This window comes from Anopheles nili, chromosome 2, assembly GCF_943737925.1.
Source record: "Anopheles nili chromosome 2, idAnoNiliSN_F5_01, whole genome shotgun sequence".
In the NCBI taxonomy this organism is placed as follows: domain Eukaryota; kingdom Metazoa; phylum Arthropoda; class Insecta; order Diptera; family Culicidae; genus Anopheles; species Anopheles nili.
In genome coordinates, this window is record NC_071291.1 from 25,140,573 (window position 1) to 25,159,468 (window position 18,896).

The following is an 18,896-nucleotide window of genomic DNA, read 5'->3' on the forward strand; positions in this document are numbered from 1 at the left end:
CCACACACACACACACACCCCCCACCCGGCCAGAGTCTGCTGGTGGTTATTAAAAGGATTAAACGCCACGTGTCCCGATTCAATACTCACCATCGAAAGTGCATCGAAACGTTTCCGATGAAAGCACGAACCCATCCGGAAGTGGCAGCCATATCCGGCTCCGGCTTGGTGGCCACCCCAAGTGGCATGGATTCACCATCATCAAGGACACACCGTCACCGGCAAGGATACAGCTTCACGACCGAGCTGTTCCGGTTGTTCGGTTCCATCACAGCCCACTGCTACCGGCAGCTGGCACAGAAAGACCGCAGCGTGTGGGAACGACTGTTCTGGTTGCTGGTGCTCATCCTCGAGGCAGCCACACTGGTTGCGATCATCATCTCGGCGTGGAGTAAGTTCACGGCTAACCCACTCATCACCACCCTGTACGATACGATCTACCCGATCGAGTTGGTGCCCTTTCCGGCGGTTTCGTTGTGCAGCAACAATCGCATCTCGCGAACGGCCGCGTACCGATACGCCCGCCAGTTGGCGGAACGGGACACCGAACGCCGGAATGTGAGCTACTTTCTCGAGCAGATCGTGCTGCTTGGGAAGCTGTACGATTATGATCACGAGAATCTGCACCAGATGACCAAGTTCCAGGAGTTTCTCGATCTGAACGACGTCAGTAATGCGACCGGCATGTACAACGCGCTGGACACGCTTGCCAGGGTAGGTAGGTTCTTTCTGGGTTGATTTGCGTCAGCTTTTTCACCGCCACGGCAGCTTTCGCCACGCTGCGAGGATATGCTGCTGCGGTGCTTCTGGAAGAGCATAGAGTTGCCGTGTCTGCTGCGGAACGATATGATCGAGGTGCGTCGGACGCAGTACGGATTTTGCTGTACGTTTAACTTTATTGGCCACGTCGAGGACAACGAGTAAGTAGCGGACATCCCTTTTGGGGCGAGCGGGTTTATTCTCTTTATCAGCACGGTACGTGAAATGGCACGGAAAGTTTTGTACTACGAGTTGTTACACGTTTGGAGCGCCGCGTAAATTCGAGTAGTTTAGCGCACGGCGTGGATTCCGAGGAACTTTTCTTCTTGCGCCTAGCTTCGGGTGGGCGCATCCACCGAATAGAGCATTGGTATATGTACGAGCAAATAGTAGGCGGTGAAAATTACAGCCTTTTCCGGTGAACTGGCTGCCCTATGAAAGGGCATGTTTTGAAAATGCTTGGCAGGCAAAAAAAACAATGCTAATTTCAAAGTGCTGTACACGAAACGAGACGTGGGTTTTGTGCAATTTTCATTTCCCCTTCTAATGAGCCGCTGCAGGTGGCCAAACCACCGGGGATTGGCTTCCCGGGAAACACAAAATCAAAGATAAAGTGGCGCCCTCACGAACCTAAAACAACCACTTCTACTAGGGGGGTGGATTTTGTGTGTTTTTTTTTCATCCACCCCTCCCAAAAGTGATCACGTGACTGTGAGAAGACCTCGATGGGGAATGGGGGATAATCCAAAACCCACGTGCCGAAAATTGAAAACCCTCCTCATCCGGTGCAATTTTCCTCGTCCTTCGCCACAGGATTCATCCCTCACCGTACTTCCTCGACGTCACTGGACCGGAAATGGGATTGGTGCTCCTGCTGAATGGCTCCTCTAATGACTATTTCTACAACTTGTTCAACAGCATCGGCTTCAACGTACGGTTCCACCGTCCCACGCCCACGTCAATGTAACGTTCACCCGCGTCTCTTTCTCTCTCACTCTCTCTCTCTCTCTCGCTGCCACGAAAAGCTCCAGATTTTCAACCCCCACGAGGCACCCGACAGCACGGCCGGCGGTGTTAGCGAGCAGTTCGTCCACCTGGGCACGGAAACGTTCATTCGGGTTGATGCCATCACCATCAACAGCGAACCGGACGTGCTGCGCTACTCGAGACAGAAGGTGAGATCCCTTCGTTTTTTTTTTGCAGCCGGATTCGCTCGTTCCTCTTTCGCAGGATGCAGCACCGATGCACCGATGGGCGCTGCGGTTTGCATCCGAGCGGGAATCACGCGGGAAGCAGGTAATTAATTTATTTCGAAGCCCTGCTTTCAATGCCCGACACGGGCGGGTGTCCTGGAATGCAGCCTGCACCGGACATACTTTCACCGGAATGGAATTTTGGGTTCCGCGTCCATCGAGAACCGTGCTTGGGGGCTATTTTCCACGACTCAACCAGGTAGATCCGACCGGACGGACATCGAGGAGTGGGGAGTGTGTAAAACGAGCGAGCTCATAATCCAATTAGAATGCGATTGGAACTGGGCTGCTGCGAGGACAGGACGAACGTTCCGATGCCCTTTCGACCTGCAGTTGCCGACTCACCATCGCCCCATCATTTAACACCAAAAATGCCCATTTCTCCCACCGGATGTTACCGTCTCCGGTGGGCAGTACTCCATATCGAACATGTGTGCGTGTGCAAATAATTGCATTGTTAATCCTGCGATTTCACGTACGACCGTGGTTACGACCACGGCACAACCAGGACGACCGACTGACCCTAACAAACCCGCATCCTTTCTGCGAGGCGAACCAGAAAGACAACATGTTTTGTGGCCGCTTCAAAGACACCAACCGAAAGGGGTGGCCCCAAAAACCGCATCGTTACGAGGCCACCGTGCCATTCGCGCCAGGACACACCGCAGGACGATATTTATGCATGCCCGTGCATGCCGTCCGTTATCACGCTTGTCTGCCTGCGCGCGTGTGGCTGCCATTTAAATAACGATTATTTACGCCTCTCGCTGCGGATGCGCGGCTAACGCTTGTTTCGTTCTTTCGTTTCCTTAATCCACCAGCGCCAGTGCGTGTTTCGCAACGAGCTGCTAAAGTACGGCGCCAACTACGGCCGTAGCAACTGCGTGGCCGCGTGTCGCCTCCGTAGCGTGGTGGCACTGTGCGAGTGTGTGCCCTTTTTCATGCCATCAACCGGAGCTGCCGCCGCCAGTCGGTCCGTGACGACCTGCAATCTGCAGCACATCGGTTGCCTGAACAAGTACAAGAGTAAGTGTGGGCTTTGCGCGCGGTACAAACCCGATAATAATGGCCCATGGTTGGTTTTTCCCGCCCACAGTCAAGTGGTCCACCGTGATCACGAACATCGTGCAGATCCAGGGTCTCGAGAAGGAGATGGAAGAATCGCTCTACTGTCCGGAGTGTTTGCCACCGTGCTCGGAGAGCAAGTACCAGGTGACGGCCTCGGAGTTGCCCCTCATACGGTCGCGCCGGGATGGGGCCAGCATTACGGCCGGGATCGCGGACGTAACCGAGGTGGCCGTGGTGCGGATCTTTTTCGGTCAACCGGAAACGTGGATGTACAAGCAGAACGTGGCGTACTACTGGTTCGAGATAGTGAGCAACTTCGGTGGGATGTTCGGTATCATGGCCGGGATGTCACTGATAACGCTTACGGAGGCGGTGTACTTCGTTGGTCGCCAGTTGGTGTTGGTTTTTGTGACCCGCACGTGGAGTGCCAGGATCCGGCAGCCAGCGCTCGAGCTGCTCCAATGAGTCACTGGTGGTGTGCAAGGATTTTGGTGGTGTGGAAACAAAAAACCGGCAGCTAGCGGTTCGCTATGTTTTTCGTCCCAATTAGCACCCTGGTGTGTTCCTGCTAACTTACCCAACACCGGACAACTCTTGCCGGTTGCCTTGTTACTGGCTGCTGTTACTGTTTCTGAGCGGCTGCAGGAGATAGTTTTTATCACCATCCCTTTATCGGATGTCCTAATCCGAACCAGACCCGTCTGTCTGACACACGTGCGCGTGGTGGAATTAGCTGTAACTTCATTTTTCTCACTTATTGCCTCGCGTTCAACGCACTCTGGCAGAAATGTATCCATCAGTAGCAGAAAGCCACAAATTCTCCATGACCGAACACCGGAACCGTATAGCAACCGGGATTTTGTGCTAGCGAAGCAACCGCTGCAGCACCCGACTGCGTGATATAAACGATGGAAATTGCGAATAAATCATTACCAAAGCGGGTTTAACCTCTGCACTACAACAATGGCAAATCCCGGGTACGTTTGTCAGCGTCAGAATCACACCACCGGCCAGTTCGGGGCGGGTTTATGTAACGTGTCACCCCCAAAAACCCAACCCCAGCTGGAAGGTGTCCGAACCGAAGCAGAAACGGAAATGTGACACCAAGCGGAAGAACACGTGTACGATGACGGACAAGTGTTTAACAGATTCACACAGCCCACGTGGGTGTGTCGAGTTTATTGTCGAGTTTCCGAGCTTCCCGAGTGGCCAATCGTCACGTGCGGTGACCGGATTCCTCCCATCCCCACGTGAGCTTTGGATCAAAGAACCATCCACCGGTCGATGGAGCTAATTAGGGCCGGCACGGGTTACGCAGCTCGTTGCCCCGCGTGTGGATGATTTTCTTCGCCGTCCACTTCGAGTCCTCCAGCATCGGGCAGTTGCTGTAGCGCATCTTCACGTTCGGTTCGCCTGTATTTTGCAGGTTGTACCAGAACGCGGCCGAACCCTTGCGCGGGCGAATAGTCAACCGTAGCTTGGGAAAAATGGTAAAACCACCCTCCTCCACATCGCTTAGCTGCGGGAATGACGAAGAAAAATGTTACGTTAGTGACCCATAGCCAGGACTGTTTTGTTCAAATCCTTCCTTACAAAGAACAGCATCGATGCGAGCCGGTCACCGGCGTACGCGAACCGTCGCAGTTCATCCTCAGTCTGGATCGCGTCCATGTCGGACGCTATGTACGCGCCAGCCTCGTTGTAGATCACCTTCAGGTCCTCCGCCGACTCACAGCTCAACCCAGTCACCTGTTCGACACGGTGCGTCAACCGTTGCACCACAGGGTGATCCCGATCGTGCAGCGTGTACGTCTGATGATCCTCGTAGAACACCGGCAACCAGCTATCGTTGGTCAGACCGGAGCGTTTAATGTGCGAATCACCCAGCGCCTGCAGCTGACTGATTTCACCCTCGTACAGGATGCCATGGAACAGCGCCACGAACGGGTTAACGTTGATCATTTCCACCTTGGACGGGGCGATCGTACCGTACGCATTTCGCACGTCATACCAACAGTAGAGCACGCTCGTTAGCGCGGGTGAACGCTCGTACGTTCCACGGCACAACTCCATGTACGGATCGAACTGGATCTTAATGGGCTCTTGGTCGTCTGCTTCCGGTTCAGCGCAAACGACTGACCAGAGCATTGCGAGACCCACGAAGCACCATCCTATCCGAGCTACCATTTTCCACACGCCACTGTTCTGAGGCTCTAGCGACACCGAAATACGTTCGAATGAGACGACGGTTACAGACGACCCATTCGAACAGCGACGTGTCGGGTTAGGAGCGACCCATTCCGAGCACTTGATCAAACACCAACACCAAATATGCGCGATTTATATCTCAGTTCCCGCGCGCGCGCCCTCGTCGACAAGTGCGAGTCTGAGACAACATCTACTACAGCACGCTGAAGTGCCCGTTTCCCGATTGTCAGAATGGCAGCAACACCAACACTCGAAGCAAAACCCACCATGTGACACAAACAACCTCCGATGGGGGTTGGATGCTGAAGGTGGTTGCTGCTTTTTTTTTCCACCCGCCGCAACAGAGCGCGCCAAATATAAAACACCCACCCCGTGGAGCTATGGAAAAGCCTACCTATCCCATACAGCCGGCTCGATCCGGGCAGCTGCAACTGGAATCAATATAAATTCCAATCCCAACCCGGTCGGCAATCGGTCGAGCTGTGGGTGAGCTCGCATCGGAAAAGCCACGCTCGCATCGTGATACGAGAGGGAGACAAATCGGTGGCACAATCATGCGAGAGAAAGAAAGAGCGAAACACAAAAAAAAGGATATCCCTGACCCCAAGTCGCGTGCACTTCATTTCGCATGCACCCCGACGCCGGGAATTGATCACTCTCGCGAAGTGCATTTGCATTCATCCACGCCACGGTTTGCACGTGGGCTTTGTTTTCTTTTTTTGCCGTGCTTCCATTGTCGAGTGTCCTGCCAGCCATCAAGGACTCGCACCCCCCCCCCCCCCCATGGTATCCCATACGCTCAGCATAACTGGGGTGGAATGAATCGAATGAAATGCATGAAATATTTAGTTGTTATGAAATCCAATCATAACGATAAATGTGCCTTCGATAAATTGTTTTCCCAATCCACCAGCCCGCCCATGCATGCCGGTGACGACGCATGAAGGACACCACCCTGTTCGGGGGGTTGAAAGGATTCCTAGGATTCACCCAGTCAACCCCATAGGCCCAGCGCTAGGACCTGATCAGGCCGCCGAGGGCTTCCTTTTGTTGCTTCTTTTACAATTTTCCACCCACCGGGCGGGGTCTAATGTTTCGTGCTGTGTTTTTCCAACCTCCCCCTCGGGTGGGTGTAACCGAACACCCGCAACCCGGGTGCGGGATCGCACCGGGAGGCATGAAACCGTGCTCATGTTTGCGTTTTGCTTCGGGTTGGTTCCCATTTGTGCAAATATTGACCGGAGCGGCGTGCGCCCTTTTTCATAATTTCGCTTAGAAATAGGGCCGTTGTATCGCTCTATTTTTTTTGCTTTTCTTTTGTTTTATTAATCGAATCTTCCCTGGTCAGGCGCAGGTTTACTCACGCGGTAGCAACCCGGCATCACGATTGAAGCGTGATTCAACGAGCTGTCCTGCGATCAATCGATCGATCAGCGAACGCTTTTGAGGTTGCGAAACTGCATTCGTTTGATGGACGCCTTGCACCGGATGCGAGCACCGTTCACGTGCATTATCGATGTTGAGCCAACACGGCTCACAAATTGATGCACACCGGTAACGCTTGAGACGCTTCAACGTGGATACGCAAGCAAACGTCCTTTCGCTGGTGCATGGTTCGATGAAACGCCGGAAATCTCTTCATTCTCGTCCTGCCCAGAATCAATCAGCAGTGTGTCAACGGAACGGAAATGGAAGATTGTTTCAATCTATAATGGATGGTCGATAAAGATAATATCACATGCGAGTCCGGCCCAGGTGGTAAACATTGTTAGGTACGTCGTCGTCCTTTCGGCAGGACACGGTTGGGCAGAAGCAACAATAGCGCAGTTCGTACTACGCACGACGACGAGGACGACGACGACGACGGTTCAGCGCATCAATACGCTAACAACACATCCGTCCTAGAAGGTCCTACCGATTGTCGGCATAACCGTACCGGGCCTCAGCATCCTAGACAAACGCAGCAAACCATGCATCGTCTCGACCGGCGGGAATGTTGCCCTACGAAAACATTCCAAAGGCACTCCCTGGAATCCAAGCACTCAAGCTTGTAACACAAACGAACCCGGCATTCGGCTATCAGCATTTAAAGCAAACTTAATTTCATTCCACCAGCGTCGGCAGCTCGATTGAGTGATGTTTTATTGCTACGTTCGAGCGGCAGTGTGCTGTTTTTTGCTGTATCTATGCGCAGGGAAGCAAAAAGGGCGCTCGAGCACTGAGCGTACCGGGAAGGACACGGCACCGGGCAGTGCTTCGACTTTGCATCCTTTGAGAAGCTTGCTGAAGCGTTTGCTGCTCCACCGAATGCCGGGTCCACTTACGGAATGACAACTCTGCTCATATCTGATTAAAAAGCAACAGCCCGTACGGGAAGCGCCCCGTCCGGTTTAAATAGAGACCGGTAACAGATGGAGTGTCGAGGGACACTTCCACATCGGGCTCTAATTTTTACGGTCCGCATGGGAGCCACCGATTCAACCATGGCGTTTTCCCGACCATAACAACCCAACCTCCGGCGAGATTAAAGCCGGCTCGCTCCCAATTGCCATGGGTACGGTGGCAGGTGTATTTTGGGGGTGAAAAATGAAACCTCCCTCGCCGGCTTGGGACGTCGAGGGGCTAGCGTAGGGTGGTGACGGCGAAGAAGTGTTTGCCAGGACGAATATTATATTTATCCGAGCTGCTCTCACCGCCTGGCACGCCCTGTTGCGTGCTGTATGCCTCACCAAACACCACGATAAGAGGCTGAGAGCGTATACGGTCCTATTTATCGGCTCTTCTAGTACGTGCATGTAAGCGAGCGGCTAAATCCGACGGTCGGTTGAGCTGATGGATTGCACGGCCGGTGGAGCGGGACGTGCGAATTTACGTGTTGAAAATACCGCTGTTTTGCAACACGAATCTCCGGCAAACAGATACGCCCGGGAAGGAGTGTAGGTTCGTCTCCTATTCCACCGTTCTGCCGCTCTTCACCGTGGCAAGGGATACCACGGCCCATGGAACTGCTTCCTTAACGCCAGGAAAGAAAAAAGGAAACCCTCGACGAAACCGAGCGGAGTGATGAATAAAATATTACCTATATTTCAAAGCATTTTTCATCTGCAAGTTGTACATCCTGGCGGATCGACCTCAGTGAGTGTTGCACAAACAAGTTAAATTTCCTGCCGGACCGTGCGCGCGATACCCACTCTTGCTGGATTCAGATGATGAGCGAAACATTCACGTACACTAGCGCAGTCAAATGTGTTTCCACCCATCCGGAAGCAACGAAAGGATTACGCTTCCGTTGTGTGATTTCCGGAATAATCTGTCGGTCCCGTTGGATGCTGCGGTAGCATATCACAAAAAAAATAGATTATTTCGTTGTTACAACTTTATATAGCTTTCCAATGGAGCACCAACGATTCCAAAATTGTAGATATGTTAAAATTTTGGTATTACAAATTATTGGTTAATCTGTTCGAAATGCAAATAGCAAATTTTTTGTTCATAGAATAGCTGGAGTCTTTCTTTTTTTGAAGATAATTTGACTAAGCGAAAATGGATTATTTTATAATATTGTGAATGTTCATTCAATAAAACATGGATAATTAAATTTCAATTGTAAAAACAGTATCAAATGTATCAGTTACCGACTTTAAATTTTATCGTTTATGGGAGAGAAAATCAAAAAGGATATTTGTAGACTTTCTGAGGGGTGCGCAACAGCGATAAAGAGAGCTTTATAGCATGTATCCAGCTATATTCGAAAACCGGAAATTATTCAATTGCAGCAACACAGGACACACGATAAACAATGTATTTCAAAGATTAGTGTATTAATGCTTGGGTTGATTACTAAATTGACTAAAAGCGTACATAATTTTGGAGACATTTTAATTTATTGCAGACACAAATTATAAACAACGTCTGGGATACAATCCCAAATCACCTTCATTCTATGAATAAAGATGTCCAATATTTATATTATCATTGTAAAAGGTTCGTTCCACTATTGCTTTTGGGATACTTCTTTAAAGTTTAATCGCAAAAACATATCAATAACAATATGAAATTAAGTATAATTTTCTTATTCGAATTCACACTCCGAACAAGCTGTAGTTAGTTAAATTAAACGATGAATAAACGATTTTTATTCGACGTTTGAGACAGCGGAGGTTAACTGAAGGTCAACAGCCAAATGCAATCTCGAATCTTTTTTTATCAGCCGTATATTTTTTGAATCATAGCAAATAACGAAGGTTGTGTGTGCCGATTTATGCAACGGTGTTGTTAATGTTGGTATTTTCTTACCTTTGACACTGCCCTCTCCCAGATAAGCGCTAATATTCCCCGTCGGGTTGTGGAACTTATTTTCATTCCGCTCCACAGTGAGGCCATAACACATTGCGTGTGCACAAGTTTCGTGTTCCATTATCTCATCGCCTAATCGAGAAGCACCATGGGTCGTAAGTTCTGCGTTGGAGGCAACTGGAAGATGAATGGCGACAAAGCCAGCATCGCCGAGCTGTGCAAAGTTCTGTCCGCCGGTCCGCTCGACCCCAACACCGAGGTGGTCGTCGGCTGCCCAGCCCCCTATCTCTCGCTTGCCCGCTCCCAGTTGCCGGAAACGATCGGCGTCGCGGCGCAAAATAGCTACAAGGTTGCGAAGGGCGCCTTCACCGGAGAAATTTCGCCCGCCATGCTGAAAGATCTCGGACTGGGCTGGGTCATTTTGGGCCACTCGGAACGCCGGGCCATTTTCGGCGAGACCGATGAACTGATCGCGGAGAAAGTCGCCCATGCCCTTGCCGAAGGATTGAAGGTCATTGCTTGTATTGGCGAAACGCTGCAGGAGCGTGAAGCCGGTCAAACGGAGGCAGTGTGCTTCCGACAGACGAAAGCCATCGCCGCCCAGGTGAAGGACTGGAGCAATGTCGTGATTGCGTACGAACCGGTATGGGCCATCGGCACTGGCAAAACGGCCACTCCGGAGCAAGCACAGGAAGTTCACGCCGCGCTCCGCAAGTGGTTCACCGAAAACGTGTCCGCCGACGTGTCGAACTCGATCCGTATTCAATACGGTGGTTCGGTAACGGCTGCTAACTGCCGCGAGCTTGCTGCCAAGCCCGACATCGATGGATTCCTAGTGGGCGGTGCCTCGCTAAAGCCGGAGTTCGTTCAGATCGTCAACGCCAAGCAGTAGGACAGCTAGGGACTGCTGAACGTTAGTAGTTTTGCTGGGAGTCACGCAATCCCACTCCGATGTGTGTTATGTCTCGTATTATTTTAAGTAACCCACTACGCCAGTGGTGCATGCACTGATTAAATTGTTACGTTTAAGCATTAAAACCAAAAGTAACTGCGTTCAATAAAAGCTTGTAACAGTGAAATCGTGCTGTATTTGTCCGAGGTTAAGGTGCTGCTTCCACATTGTCGTAAATATCTTCCACACCTTCCATGGCTTTCAATTTCTCTTTCAGCTTCTCGTACACTTGCATCGCGTCGGGATTGAGCTTAACCGTGGACTTAGGGAAAAACGCATGATCACAATGCTCGACGTTGTAGTTTAGCTTTTCTAGCTCCTTTTTCACCTTATCCAAATCCCGTGGGTCACATAAGAACTGAAAATAATCAAATGTTACCATCAAATCACACCTACACGAGCTTATCGCTATCAAGCTACCCTTATCAGCCGGTTGTTCTCGTCCATCACTTCAATATCCTCAGCACCTGTGTCGATCGCATGGTCGGTGCAAACCGACAACAGGTGCTCGGTCTGCACTTCAGCAGGGGGTATTGCTTCGATAAAGCCTTTCTCATCGAAACCATGCATGGTATCGATGAAAAGCGCACTGCAAAAGTGAAAAAAAACCCATCACATGCATCTATTTTCGAGCGTCTATAGCGGTCCTTTGTTCTACTCACAAGTTCTTCCGTAGAATAGTGGCCATTTCCATCTTCAACTGGGTGAATCGATCCGTGTAAAGCACGCATATCACATTTACCTGATCCAGTGCCTTAATTTCAAGTGTATATTTCTTCAGCTCTGCCGATTGTGTCGAGCATTTCTTCAGGATACCTTGAATGGTGGCGTTGGGCATATTTTTCTTCAGAGCTTCGTCGATCACTGCCCGCAGTACATTGTTTACACCAGGGTTTGGTCCACCGGCTGTAAAATTCAATGTTCGTATTTAAAAATCGGTCGTGAAACAAACGATGAATTGTTGGTTACAGCAGACATTTTTATACCTTGCACAGCAAACCTAATTTGTCGAGCTAATTTAATGAATAATACCGCCTTTCGCCCATCGTTCAGTGCCTTCACGTGTCGGATATTTTGCCATTTCGAATGGCCCGCGTTGAGCGTGTGACCGCGATGAAAACTCCGAGAAATTGGATAAGCATGGAGACGTACTTTCACAGCCCTTGCTAACTGTCCTACAGCAGCCGATAACATTCTTCACTATAATGATCACCTTTGTATGGTATATTTCTCGCTATATTAAATTAATATAAATATTATCTCATATTATGTTTATGAATTTGCCGTGACATAACGAATGTTTTGATCCGAATACCGGATTGCATCAAATGTGACAGCTTCATGAAATATTTCACCCTACTCCAACTCGAAGGACCTTTTACTTTCTCTTTTTACTTTTAGGACAGTTTGAAATTATAATAAGTTCACGAGCTATATTAAAGCATTCATTATACTGAATTATCTTTTGATTTATGTAAATCATAACGATACTGTTACAGCAGCTCATTTAAACTCATTCAATGAAACATTTCAATTCATTTTCAAAAATGATCCTTAAGATTCGATCGTTTCCAAAATGTTATTACAATGTTCGTCTGTCCAGTTTCTGATTTTTTCAACTATAGTATGATTTACTTTGCGCACTATATTTTGGTTCATTAACCTAATATTATTTTACTATGCGTATTCAACCATTTCTCTAACCGTAACAAAGAAGAGTGTTGCACGTTCGAATGTAAACATATAATACAGGGTACAGTATGTTGTCAACATTACTGTTTACAAAAATTTAAGGAAAACAAAATAAATCATCTAAACTACTCATTGAAATAATCATGTGTGAACGTAGGACAGGGTTTTCCTAAAATCATATCCATTATATAAGTAAAAATGCAACAATAGTGTGTGTACTAATTGTTTGAGAAGTGTGGACAGTTTATTAACTTGGATTTCCACCCAATACACTGATTGGGCTAGACAACAATAATTATCTAAGTTCTAGCAATTAGTTCTTCACCGGGTTATTCGCCTCAGCTAAAACATGCATGAGGCTTATATTGTTTACCCGCCGGAGAAAATCTCCGTGCAAATTGAGTCGATGACGGGTTTTGGTAAGATTTCGATTACAAAAACCACCTATTAATGGGAGGACATGATGAATCATTGTTTATTTATTTTTTTCTTTTCAGATAACAAACTCATTCTGGGGACCCGGCAAGGGCATCTATTGATGTATTCATTTGAGAAAAATTCGGATACTAATAAGCTTGATCTGCAGCTGCTGCAATATGATAAAAACTTCAGCAAAAAGCCAATCACTCAGATTGATGTTATTCCAGAATATACGATGCTATTCAGTCTGACGGATGGTATGCTGAACGTGAACGATTTCAGCCGGCATGGGTTCCCTTTAATTCATGCCGCCCAACGCACGAAAGGTGCAAACGTGTTTGCTTTAGACATAAAGGTTTAGTTTTGTTTTGATTGCTCCAGTCTACACACTCGGAGGGATTCAACTTTATCCGTTTTCTTTTACAGCGCTCCAAATCGTTAACAAGTGAAATCAAGATTGTCTGCCGCGTGTGTGTGGCCGTGAAACGAAAGCTGCAGTGTTATTACTGGAAGCAGAACTTGTTGCTCTCGCTGGACTGCGAGATAGATTTGAACGATGTGCCAAAAACCGTCGCTTGGAACAACAATTTCATCTGCGTCGGTTACAAGACGGAGTACGTCCTGTATGATGTAAGTGCACAGAACGTGGCAAAAGTGCAAGAGATACCCATTTTGTTTAACGATTTATCTCCTTTGCAGATGTCGGGCGCTCAGCCTCGAAAAGTCGATCTCTTTCCCACAAGCTCCTCAAAAACTATTGAACCATGCATAACGCTGATTGAGGATAGCGTGTTTGCCGTGGTGAAAGATGAATTTCTTATTACTATCTACACGGAAAAGTATCGGGCAGACGATCGTGAAGGACCCAACAATATGTCTGGTTCGGTTAAACCCACCGACACAATGGCTTCCGCAAAGGCTGACGCAGCCAAACGAACAATGAATCTGAAGTCATTGATCTGGAGTGAGCCATTCCAGTGCCTGGTTTGGGATGACCCATATGCAGTAGGACTGATCAATGACGCAATAGAGGTGCGTGTGTTTGAAAACGTGCAGGATAAAGGCACACTGATACAGAGCATTCCACAACTACATAAGGCGCGATTTTTGGTACGCGGCAAGCAGGGCTTGCTGTACGTGGCCTCGGTTTCGCATTTGTGGTGCATACAGGCTGTGGATATTTCCAAACAACGAGAACATTTGCTGCAAGAAGAAAACTTCCAGCTGGCTTTGAAATTGACGGTTTGTTAAAGGCGTTTAAAACGCAAGAACGATCGACAAGCGCATTAATTTGGTTTTATTCTTCTTCACAGCATATATCCGATGAAAGTCCAGAATTCAAAGCAACGAAAATAAACGAAATTCAAACCCGGCACGCATATAACCTATTCGTGAACAAGCACTTTCGAGAGTCAATGCAAGAATTCGCCCAGTTAGATACCGATCCGATCGATGTGATACGCCTATTCCCAGATCTGCTACCGGACAGTTGCAAAAACAAACTGAGTCTTTACTCCGACAAGCCGGCTCCGGTTCTAGACGAAAAAGAATTGGAAAAAGGCATTTTGGCATTGATTAACTACCTAGCAGACAAACGCTTCCCACTACGCAAAGGCGGCAAGACGAACGCGGATGGAACGACGGACAAGAATGTAATGGCGCTGCTTGCGATCATCGATACGACCCTGCTAAAATGCTACCTACTAACAAATGATTCACTAATTGCTCCGGTGTTGCGCATGAACCATTGTTATTTAGAAGAATCAGAACGGGTACTAAAAAAACACGAAAAGTTCGTCGAGCTCATCATCCTCTACCAAACGAAGGGTCAACATAAGCGTGCACTGCAGCTTCTGCACACGCAAGCGGATATTCCTGATTCCCCCTTGGTTGGACATGAAAGAACGATTCAATACCTCCAACAGCTAGGGTCCGAATTCAAGCAGCTTATATTTGAGTTCTCTGGGTGGGTGTTGGCTAAACACCCCGACGATGGATTGAAAGTGTTTATCGAAGAAATGCCGGAGGTGAAGAACCTCCCGCGGGCAGAAGTTCTTGATTTCTTACTAAAGGATCACCGAATGCTAGTTATCCGCTATTTGGAGCATATCATCAACGTATGGAATGAGGAAAAGGCGTTGTTCCATAATATTCTTATTCAGCAATATCGCGAAAAGTTGACTACGCTGAAAAACGATCCAGAGCTGAGCAGCAATTTGTAAGTAGCTACCTTGCTTGTTAAACAAAAGTGCCAATGAATATATGAAATGATTAAATTTATATGTTTTTTATAGGTCAAAAAAAGCAGAAATGGATGAAACGAGAGAAAAACTATTGATGTTCCTTAAAAAGTCCAAGTACTACCACGCGGAAAAGGTTCTAGGAGAATTTCCGTACACGGACATGTTCGAGGAGCGAGCCATTATTCTGGGAAGACTAGGTAAGGTGCTGTTCCAATTATAAATTACATGAAACAATATTTACATTGCGGAGTGAAAGAGAGTAGAAAAGGGTGCGAGAGTTCAGACGACACACAAAATTGTAACGAAGTCCTCTAGAGGTACTCGGAACCATGATAAGTATTACCAAGAAATGGCTAGCCACCGACACATCTTCGTACATAAGGCGAGCTGCTGTTCGAATTATGATGGGTATTTGGTCAGTTACAAGCCTCTTCAGATTGGGCCAGTAATTAGATAGTAATTAATCTATGAAAACGATCAATCAATGAGAGCGTAATAGATGAAATTGAGACGGAGTGGAGTCGTTGATGCCTCCGCTAAGAATCGAAATTGTTTAAAAACGGTGCTTGACCGTAAAGGGTTCTAGGACGACAAATCTTGTAAATGATTGCGTTTGCTCACTAATTATCCGCTTATTACTTCCTTTCCACAGGCAAACACGAGAAAGCATTAGCGATATTCGTGCAAATACTGGGTGACTTTGAGAAGGGACTTGCATACTGCGACGACGTGTATGATGCAAATGACCCGCAGAACTGCGACGTCTACGTGACACTAATGAAAATCATTCTTACACCACCGACGGCACCGCCTTACAGCGATGTGGCGCTGCACCCGCGGTGTCAAGTGCCTGATCACGATATGGTCGTCAGCATTTTGGAGAAGCACGCGGAAAAAATCAACCCGTACGCGGCGTTGCAGATCCTACCCGACAGCATCCCGCTGGTGCGCATCAAGCAGTTTCTGGAAAACGCGCTGAAGTTCTATCTCGAGAAAAAGCAACGGGCTCAGGTCCTGAAGGGGCTGTACTATGCCGAGCATCTGCAGATTATGGAACAGAAGATGCTGTGCGAATCGAAACACTTTCTCGTGACCGATCTTAGCGTGTGTGCAGTTTGTAAGAAGAAGTTTAGCAACCAGAGCGCTTTTGTAAGGCTGCCCGACGGGGTAATAGTGCACTTTTCCTGCCAGGATCGGATACTTAGTTGAAATGTTGGATACTGCCAGGCATTCTCATGTCACCACTGCTAATACAAACCAATAAAAATATGTGCTGCTATAATTGATGTGCACCAATAAAGCTATACTCGTTCTCTGCATTCACTGTTGTAAAGCTTTCTCCATTTTTGTTTGTTTCCTCCATTTAATTTACCCACCATTATTTTTATACATCAAAATCACAACGGAAATAATATTTACTCAGATCGCTTGGCGCCTGATTCTCAAAAAGAATGAAAAACGGTAGCATAATTTTATTAGATCCAACAATTCATAATTTCTGTCAAAAACAAAGTAATGTAAAATAAGTTCTTATTATTTGTTTGATTGTTCTTATAAAAACTACTTCAAAAATCAGATATAATTTAAATTCCAAATATTATTTGAATGTATTCGATGTACCTATGCAAAAGTGTTCCGGTGTTTTCGATGTTTCTACGGTAGCACAAATCACAGATGACTGCTTGTCGTTTGAATGCTCTCAAAACATGAAACTACCAATGTGGTTTCACTTCGGCGCTTCGTTGTCGTCGTGTAGAATTATGTTCTTCTACGCTATCCGCCAGCCGGTCGGTTTTTCATCGAACAATCCCGCTCAAGCGACCCAGCGCGAAGATCATATCAAACGTGAGCTGGTCCAAAAACATTCAATCAAAACAGGCCCGGGTGAGCAGAATCCGGTTTCAGCGGCCACATACGTAAGGAACGGGTTTTTCCGGCGATAATGACCCACAACGGCCCGGCGCCCATCGGCATTACAGGTCGTGCTCACGTATTCACGTTACTAATTTATCCGGCTGCAGGCCGTGTCCCTCTGCCAGGATAACGGGCATTGTTAGCTGACCGAGGCCCCGCCAAAAGGGGTAGGCCACGCAACCATCTGGTGCCTCTGGACCGTCCGAACGGGGTTCGTCCAGGGGTTGGCCGACCGTTGCAGCGCATCCCTTTCCCAAACATGTCCACCGGGCCGCGGGAAATCCTGGAACCGGTTTTCCCACAATTCGCCCGTCGACCGTTATCCTTTGTCCTGCCCGTGGGTCCATCGGCAAACCAGTTTTCGTCCCATGTCCCTTTTTTGGAAGGCAATCGAAGATTGTGAGCGAACGAATTTTTTTTTTTCGGCTCAGGTGAAATGCAATCTTGCAAACCAGTTCTAACCCTTTACCTTGGGAGGACAGCTAGGGCCGACGGGACCCGCTGGGGTGACCAGGCGGCCCGCCGGAAGCTAGACTGGCCTGCTTCCCCCGGGGGAAAACGGGACGCTCACACCGGCCGAGAGGAAAAGGTCATTGTGTGCCTAATTTATGCACCAAAACCGAGGACCCCAACAGCAGCCCGCAGGATGGACGAGCCGGTCGCCATGGTCATGGGACGAAGGAAAACGAACCCGCTAGGGGTTGTCCGAAAAGTATAAATTTCCTTCGCCAAGCGGAAAAGATGCTCTGCGGATGGCATGCAAATCTGCACCCGATGGAGAAACCGACAAGGACATCTAAGAAAGCACGGTAAGAAAAAATAAACGCTCAACCGCACCACGTTTGCGCCAGGTTGTCGTTAATGTGACCATGGCAACCCAAACGCAGCCACCCTTTCGCTCGACCAGTGATGATGAGAAACATGTCAAACAGCTCACCAAGCGAACCCCTCTTAGTAGCCCTTGTGAAGCGAAACCCTTAGACCGTTGTCTTAGGAAAGGGCACGCCTGACGGGCGGTTGATTGCGCGCAGGGGGAATTAAAAAAGAAAAAGATATAAGGGTTCGAGAAAAGGAAGTGAAACAAAAAAAAAGCACGAGGTTAAGAAGGACCTGAATGCCATGCGCGTACCTTCTTCCCTTTCGGTTGGTCTAAAGGGCTGAAACCGAAGCGCGCCGCCCGAGGGGTGGAAAAAAGTAAGGCAAAAGTAAAAAAAAAAGGATACATAAAACGGCCATTCTTTCTTCGCTGGCACCGCCGACGCCTACGCCACCCGCCATCCGTTTCCTGTTACTCGGTGCGTGACCATTACTGGGCGAAGGTTTTTCTTCGCCACCCAGCGGGAGGGGATTTTCCGCATTTGCAGCGCTTTTTTAGCGCGCAGTGGGTGAGAGAAGGAAAAAAGGAAAACAGCTCGAGGAAATCAATTTCGCTACGCTCAAAATTATTGATAATGTTTTTGGGTGCCATTTCGCGGACGCTGTGCTCGCTCCGCTGGGGTGAGCAAGCAAGAGAAACAAATATTGAAACACGCTGAATGGACAAGTTTCACGTTGTGTTGATGGAAAAATAACGAACATTGATAGAAAATGTTCGAAACGATTTTGGAAGGAAAAAAGGAACCAAGATTTTGTGGTTTGTAGCGAAGAAAATGGGCTGCCGAATTGAGAAGAATTATTTGTGCGGAATTTACAACAAAAACATTCAATACACTGATACTTTATGGCTTTTATTATTCGCCCTGTATTATTCGTTCTCACTTAAAAGGCATGTGAATTTCATTTGTCGGAATATAGTTAAAAAAAATTATATGCATTTGTTCAAAATTCAAGGCAAATAACCGCTTTCAAAAGGAAACATTTGTATAATGAGTGGCGAGTTGAATGCTTTATTAATTTTTACTGATTGAAAATGCTGCTGTTTCATGCAACTTGCCTAGATCGTAATCGATTCATTTAAATTTATTTCCCCAAGTTTAATATTCACTGCTGATAAATTGCTTCTGTGTGCCGTGAATCGTTGAAACATCGTTTACCTTGGGTTTCCGCGTGTAAGATGTTTCATGAAAGACCTAAATTTGTAAACAATTTAAC

The 18,896-nt window shown here is 47.8% G+C and overlaps 5 protein-coding genes across 5 annotated transcripts; 3 read left to right on the plus strand and 2 right to left on the minus strand.

The window, feature by feature from the left end:
- The first annotated feature begins 186 nt into the window (after positions 1–186).
- LOC128720251 (pickpocket protein 28-like) lies at positions 187–3,545 on the plus strand. The gene is made up of 6 exons (XM_053813914.1): positions 187–714; positions 769–920; positions 1,573–1,691; positions 1,747–1,934; positions 2,834–3,038; positions 3,109–3,545. Exons 1-6 carry the CDS (start codon positions 187–189, stop codon positions 3,543–3,545), a joined length of 1,629 nt encoding a protein of 542 aa, XP_053669889.1.
- Positions 3,546–4,250: 705 nt separating this feature from the next.
- On the minus strand, positions 4,251–5,293 carry LOC128731310 (prolyl 4-hydroxylase subunit alpha-1-like). The gene is made up of 2 exons (XM_053824420.1): positions 4,674–5,293; positions 4,251–4,599 (listed from the first exon to the last, which is right to left on the minus strand). The coding sequence occupies exons 1-2, from the start codon at positions 5,265–5,267 to the stop codon at positions 4,375–4,377; spliced, it is 819 nt and encodes a 272-aa protein (XP_053680395.1). The 5' UTR covers positions 5,268–5,293; the 3' UTR covers positions 4,251–4,374.
- A 4,211-nt stretch (positions 5,294–9,504) lies between these two features.
- On the plus strand, positions 9,505–10,675 carry LOC128721526 (triosephosphate isomerase). The gene is made up of 2 exons (XM_053815288.1): positions 9,505–9,568; positions 9,663–10,675. The coding sequence occupies exon 2, from the start codon at positions 9,733–9,735 to the stop codon at positions 10,474–10,476; it is 744 nt and encodes a 247-aa protein (XP_053671263.1). The 5' UTR covers positions 9,505–9,568; positions 9,663–9,732; the 3' UTR covers positions 10,477–10,675.
- On the minus strand, positions 10,654–11,730 carry LOC128721525 (probable transcriptional regulatory protein Teth514_1449). Its single transcript, XM_053815287.1, has 4 exons — positions 11,523–11,730; positions 11,199–11,442; positions 10,957–11,125; positions 10,654–10,894 (listed from the first exon to the last, which is right to left on the minus strand). Exons 1-4 carry the CDS (start codon positions 11,728–11,730, stop codon positions 10,685–10,687), a joined length of 831 nt encoding a protein of 276 aa, XP_053671262.1. The 3' UTR covers positions 10,654–10,684.
- Positions 11,731–12,577: 847 nt separating this feature from the next.
- LOC128732070 (vam6/Vps39-like protein) lies at positions 12,578–16,100 on the plus strand. Its single transcript, XM_053825232.1, has 7 exons — positions 12,578–12,647; positions 12,726–13,003; positions 13,075–13,278; positions 13,348–13,890; positions 13,962–14,866; positions 14,943–15,088; positions 15,544–16,100. The coding sequence occupies exons 1-7, from the start codon at positions 12,578–12,580 to the stop codon at positions 16,098–16,100; spliced, it is 2,703 nt and encodes a 900-aa protein (XP_053681207.1).
- The last annotated feature ends 2,796 nt before the right edge of the window (positions 16,101–18,896 follow it).

Bases quoted from the DNA above. Each gene is read 5' to 3' on its own strand.
- LOC128731310 (XM_053824420.1), bottom strand. From the start codon at position 5,267: ATGGTAGCTCGGATAGGATGGTGCTTCGTGGGTCTCGCAATGCTCTGG. The intron at 4,600-4,673 runs GTAAGGAAGGAT...TCATTCCCGCAG, and splicing joins TCGCATCGATGCTGTTCTTT to CTAAGCGATGTGGAGGAGGG.
- LOC128721526 (XM_053815288.1), top strand. From the start codon at position 9,733: ATGGGTCGTAAGTTCTGCGTTGGAGGCAACTGGAAGATGAATGGCGAC.
- LOC128720251 (XM_053813914.1), top strand. From the start codon at position 187: ATGGATTCACCATCATCAAGGACACACCGTCACCGGCAAGGATACAGC. The intron at 715-768 runs GTAGGTAGGTTC...CCGCCACGGCAG, and splicing joins CGCTGGACACGCTTGCCAGG to CTTTCGCCACGCTGCGAGGA. The intron at 1,935-2,833 runs GTGAGATCCCTT...TTAATCCACCAG, and splicing joins TGCGCTACTCGAGACAGAAG to CGCCAGTGCGTGTTTCGCAA.
- LOC128732070 (XM_053825232.1), top strand. From the start codon at position 12,578: ATGCATGAGGCTTATATTGTTTACCCGCCGGAGAAAATCTCCGTGCAA. The intron at 12,648-12,725 runs GTAAGATTTCGA...TTTTCTTTTCAG, and splicing joins TGAGTCGATGACGGGTTTTG to ATAACAAACTCATTCTGGGG. The intron at 15,089-15,543 runs GTAAGGTGCTGT...TCCTTTCCACAG, and splicing joins CATTATTCTGGGAAGACTAG to GCAAACACGAGAAAGCATTA.
- LOC128721525 (XM_053815287.1), bottom strand. From the start codon at position 11,730: ATGTTATCGGCTGCTGTAGGACAGTTAGCAAGGGCTGTGAAAGTACGT. The intron at 11,443-11,522 runs GTATAAAAATGT...TGAATTTTACAG, and splicing joins AATTAGGTTTGCTGTGCAAG to CCGGTGGACCAAACCCTGGT. The intron at 10,895-10,956 runs GTAGCTTGATAG...GATTATTTTCAG, and splicing joins AGAACAACCGGCTGATAAGG to TTCTTATGTGACCCACGGGA.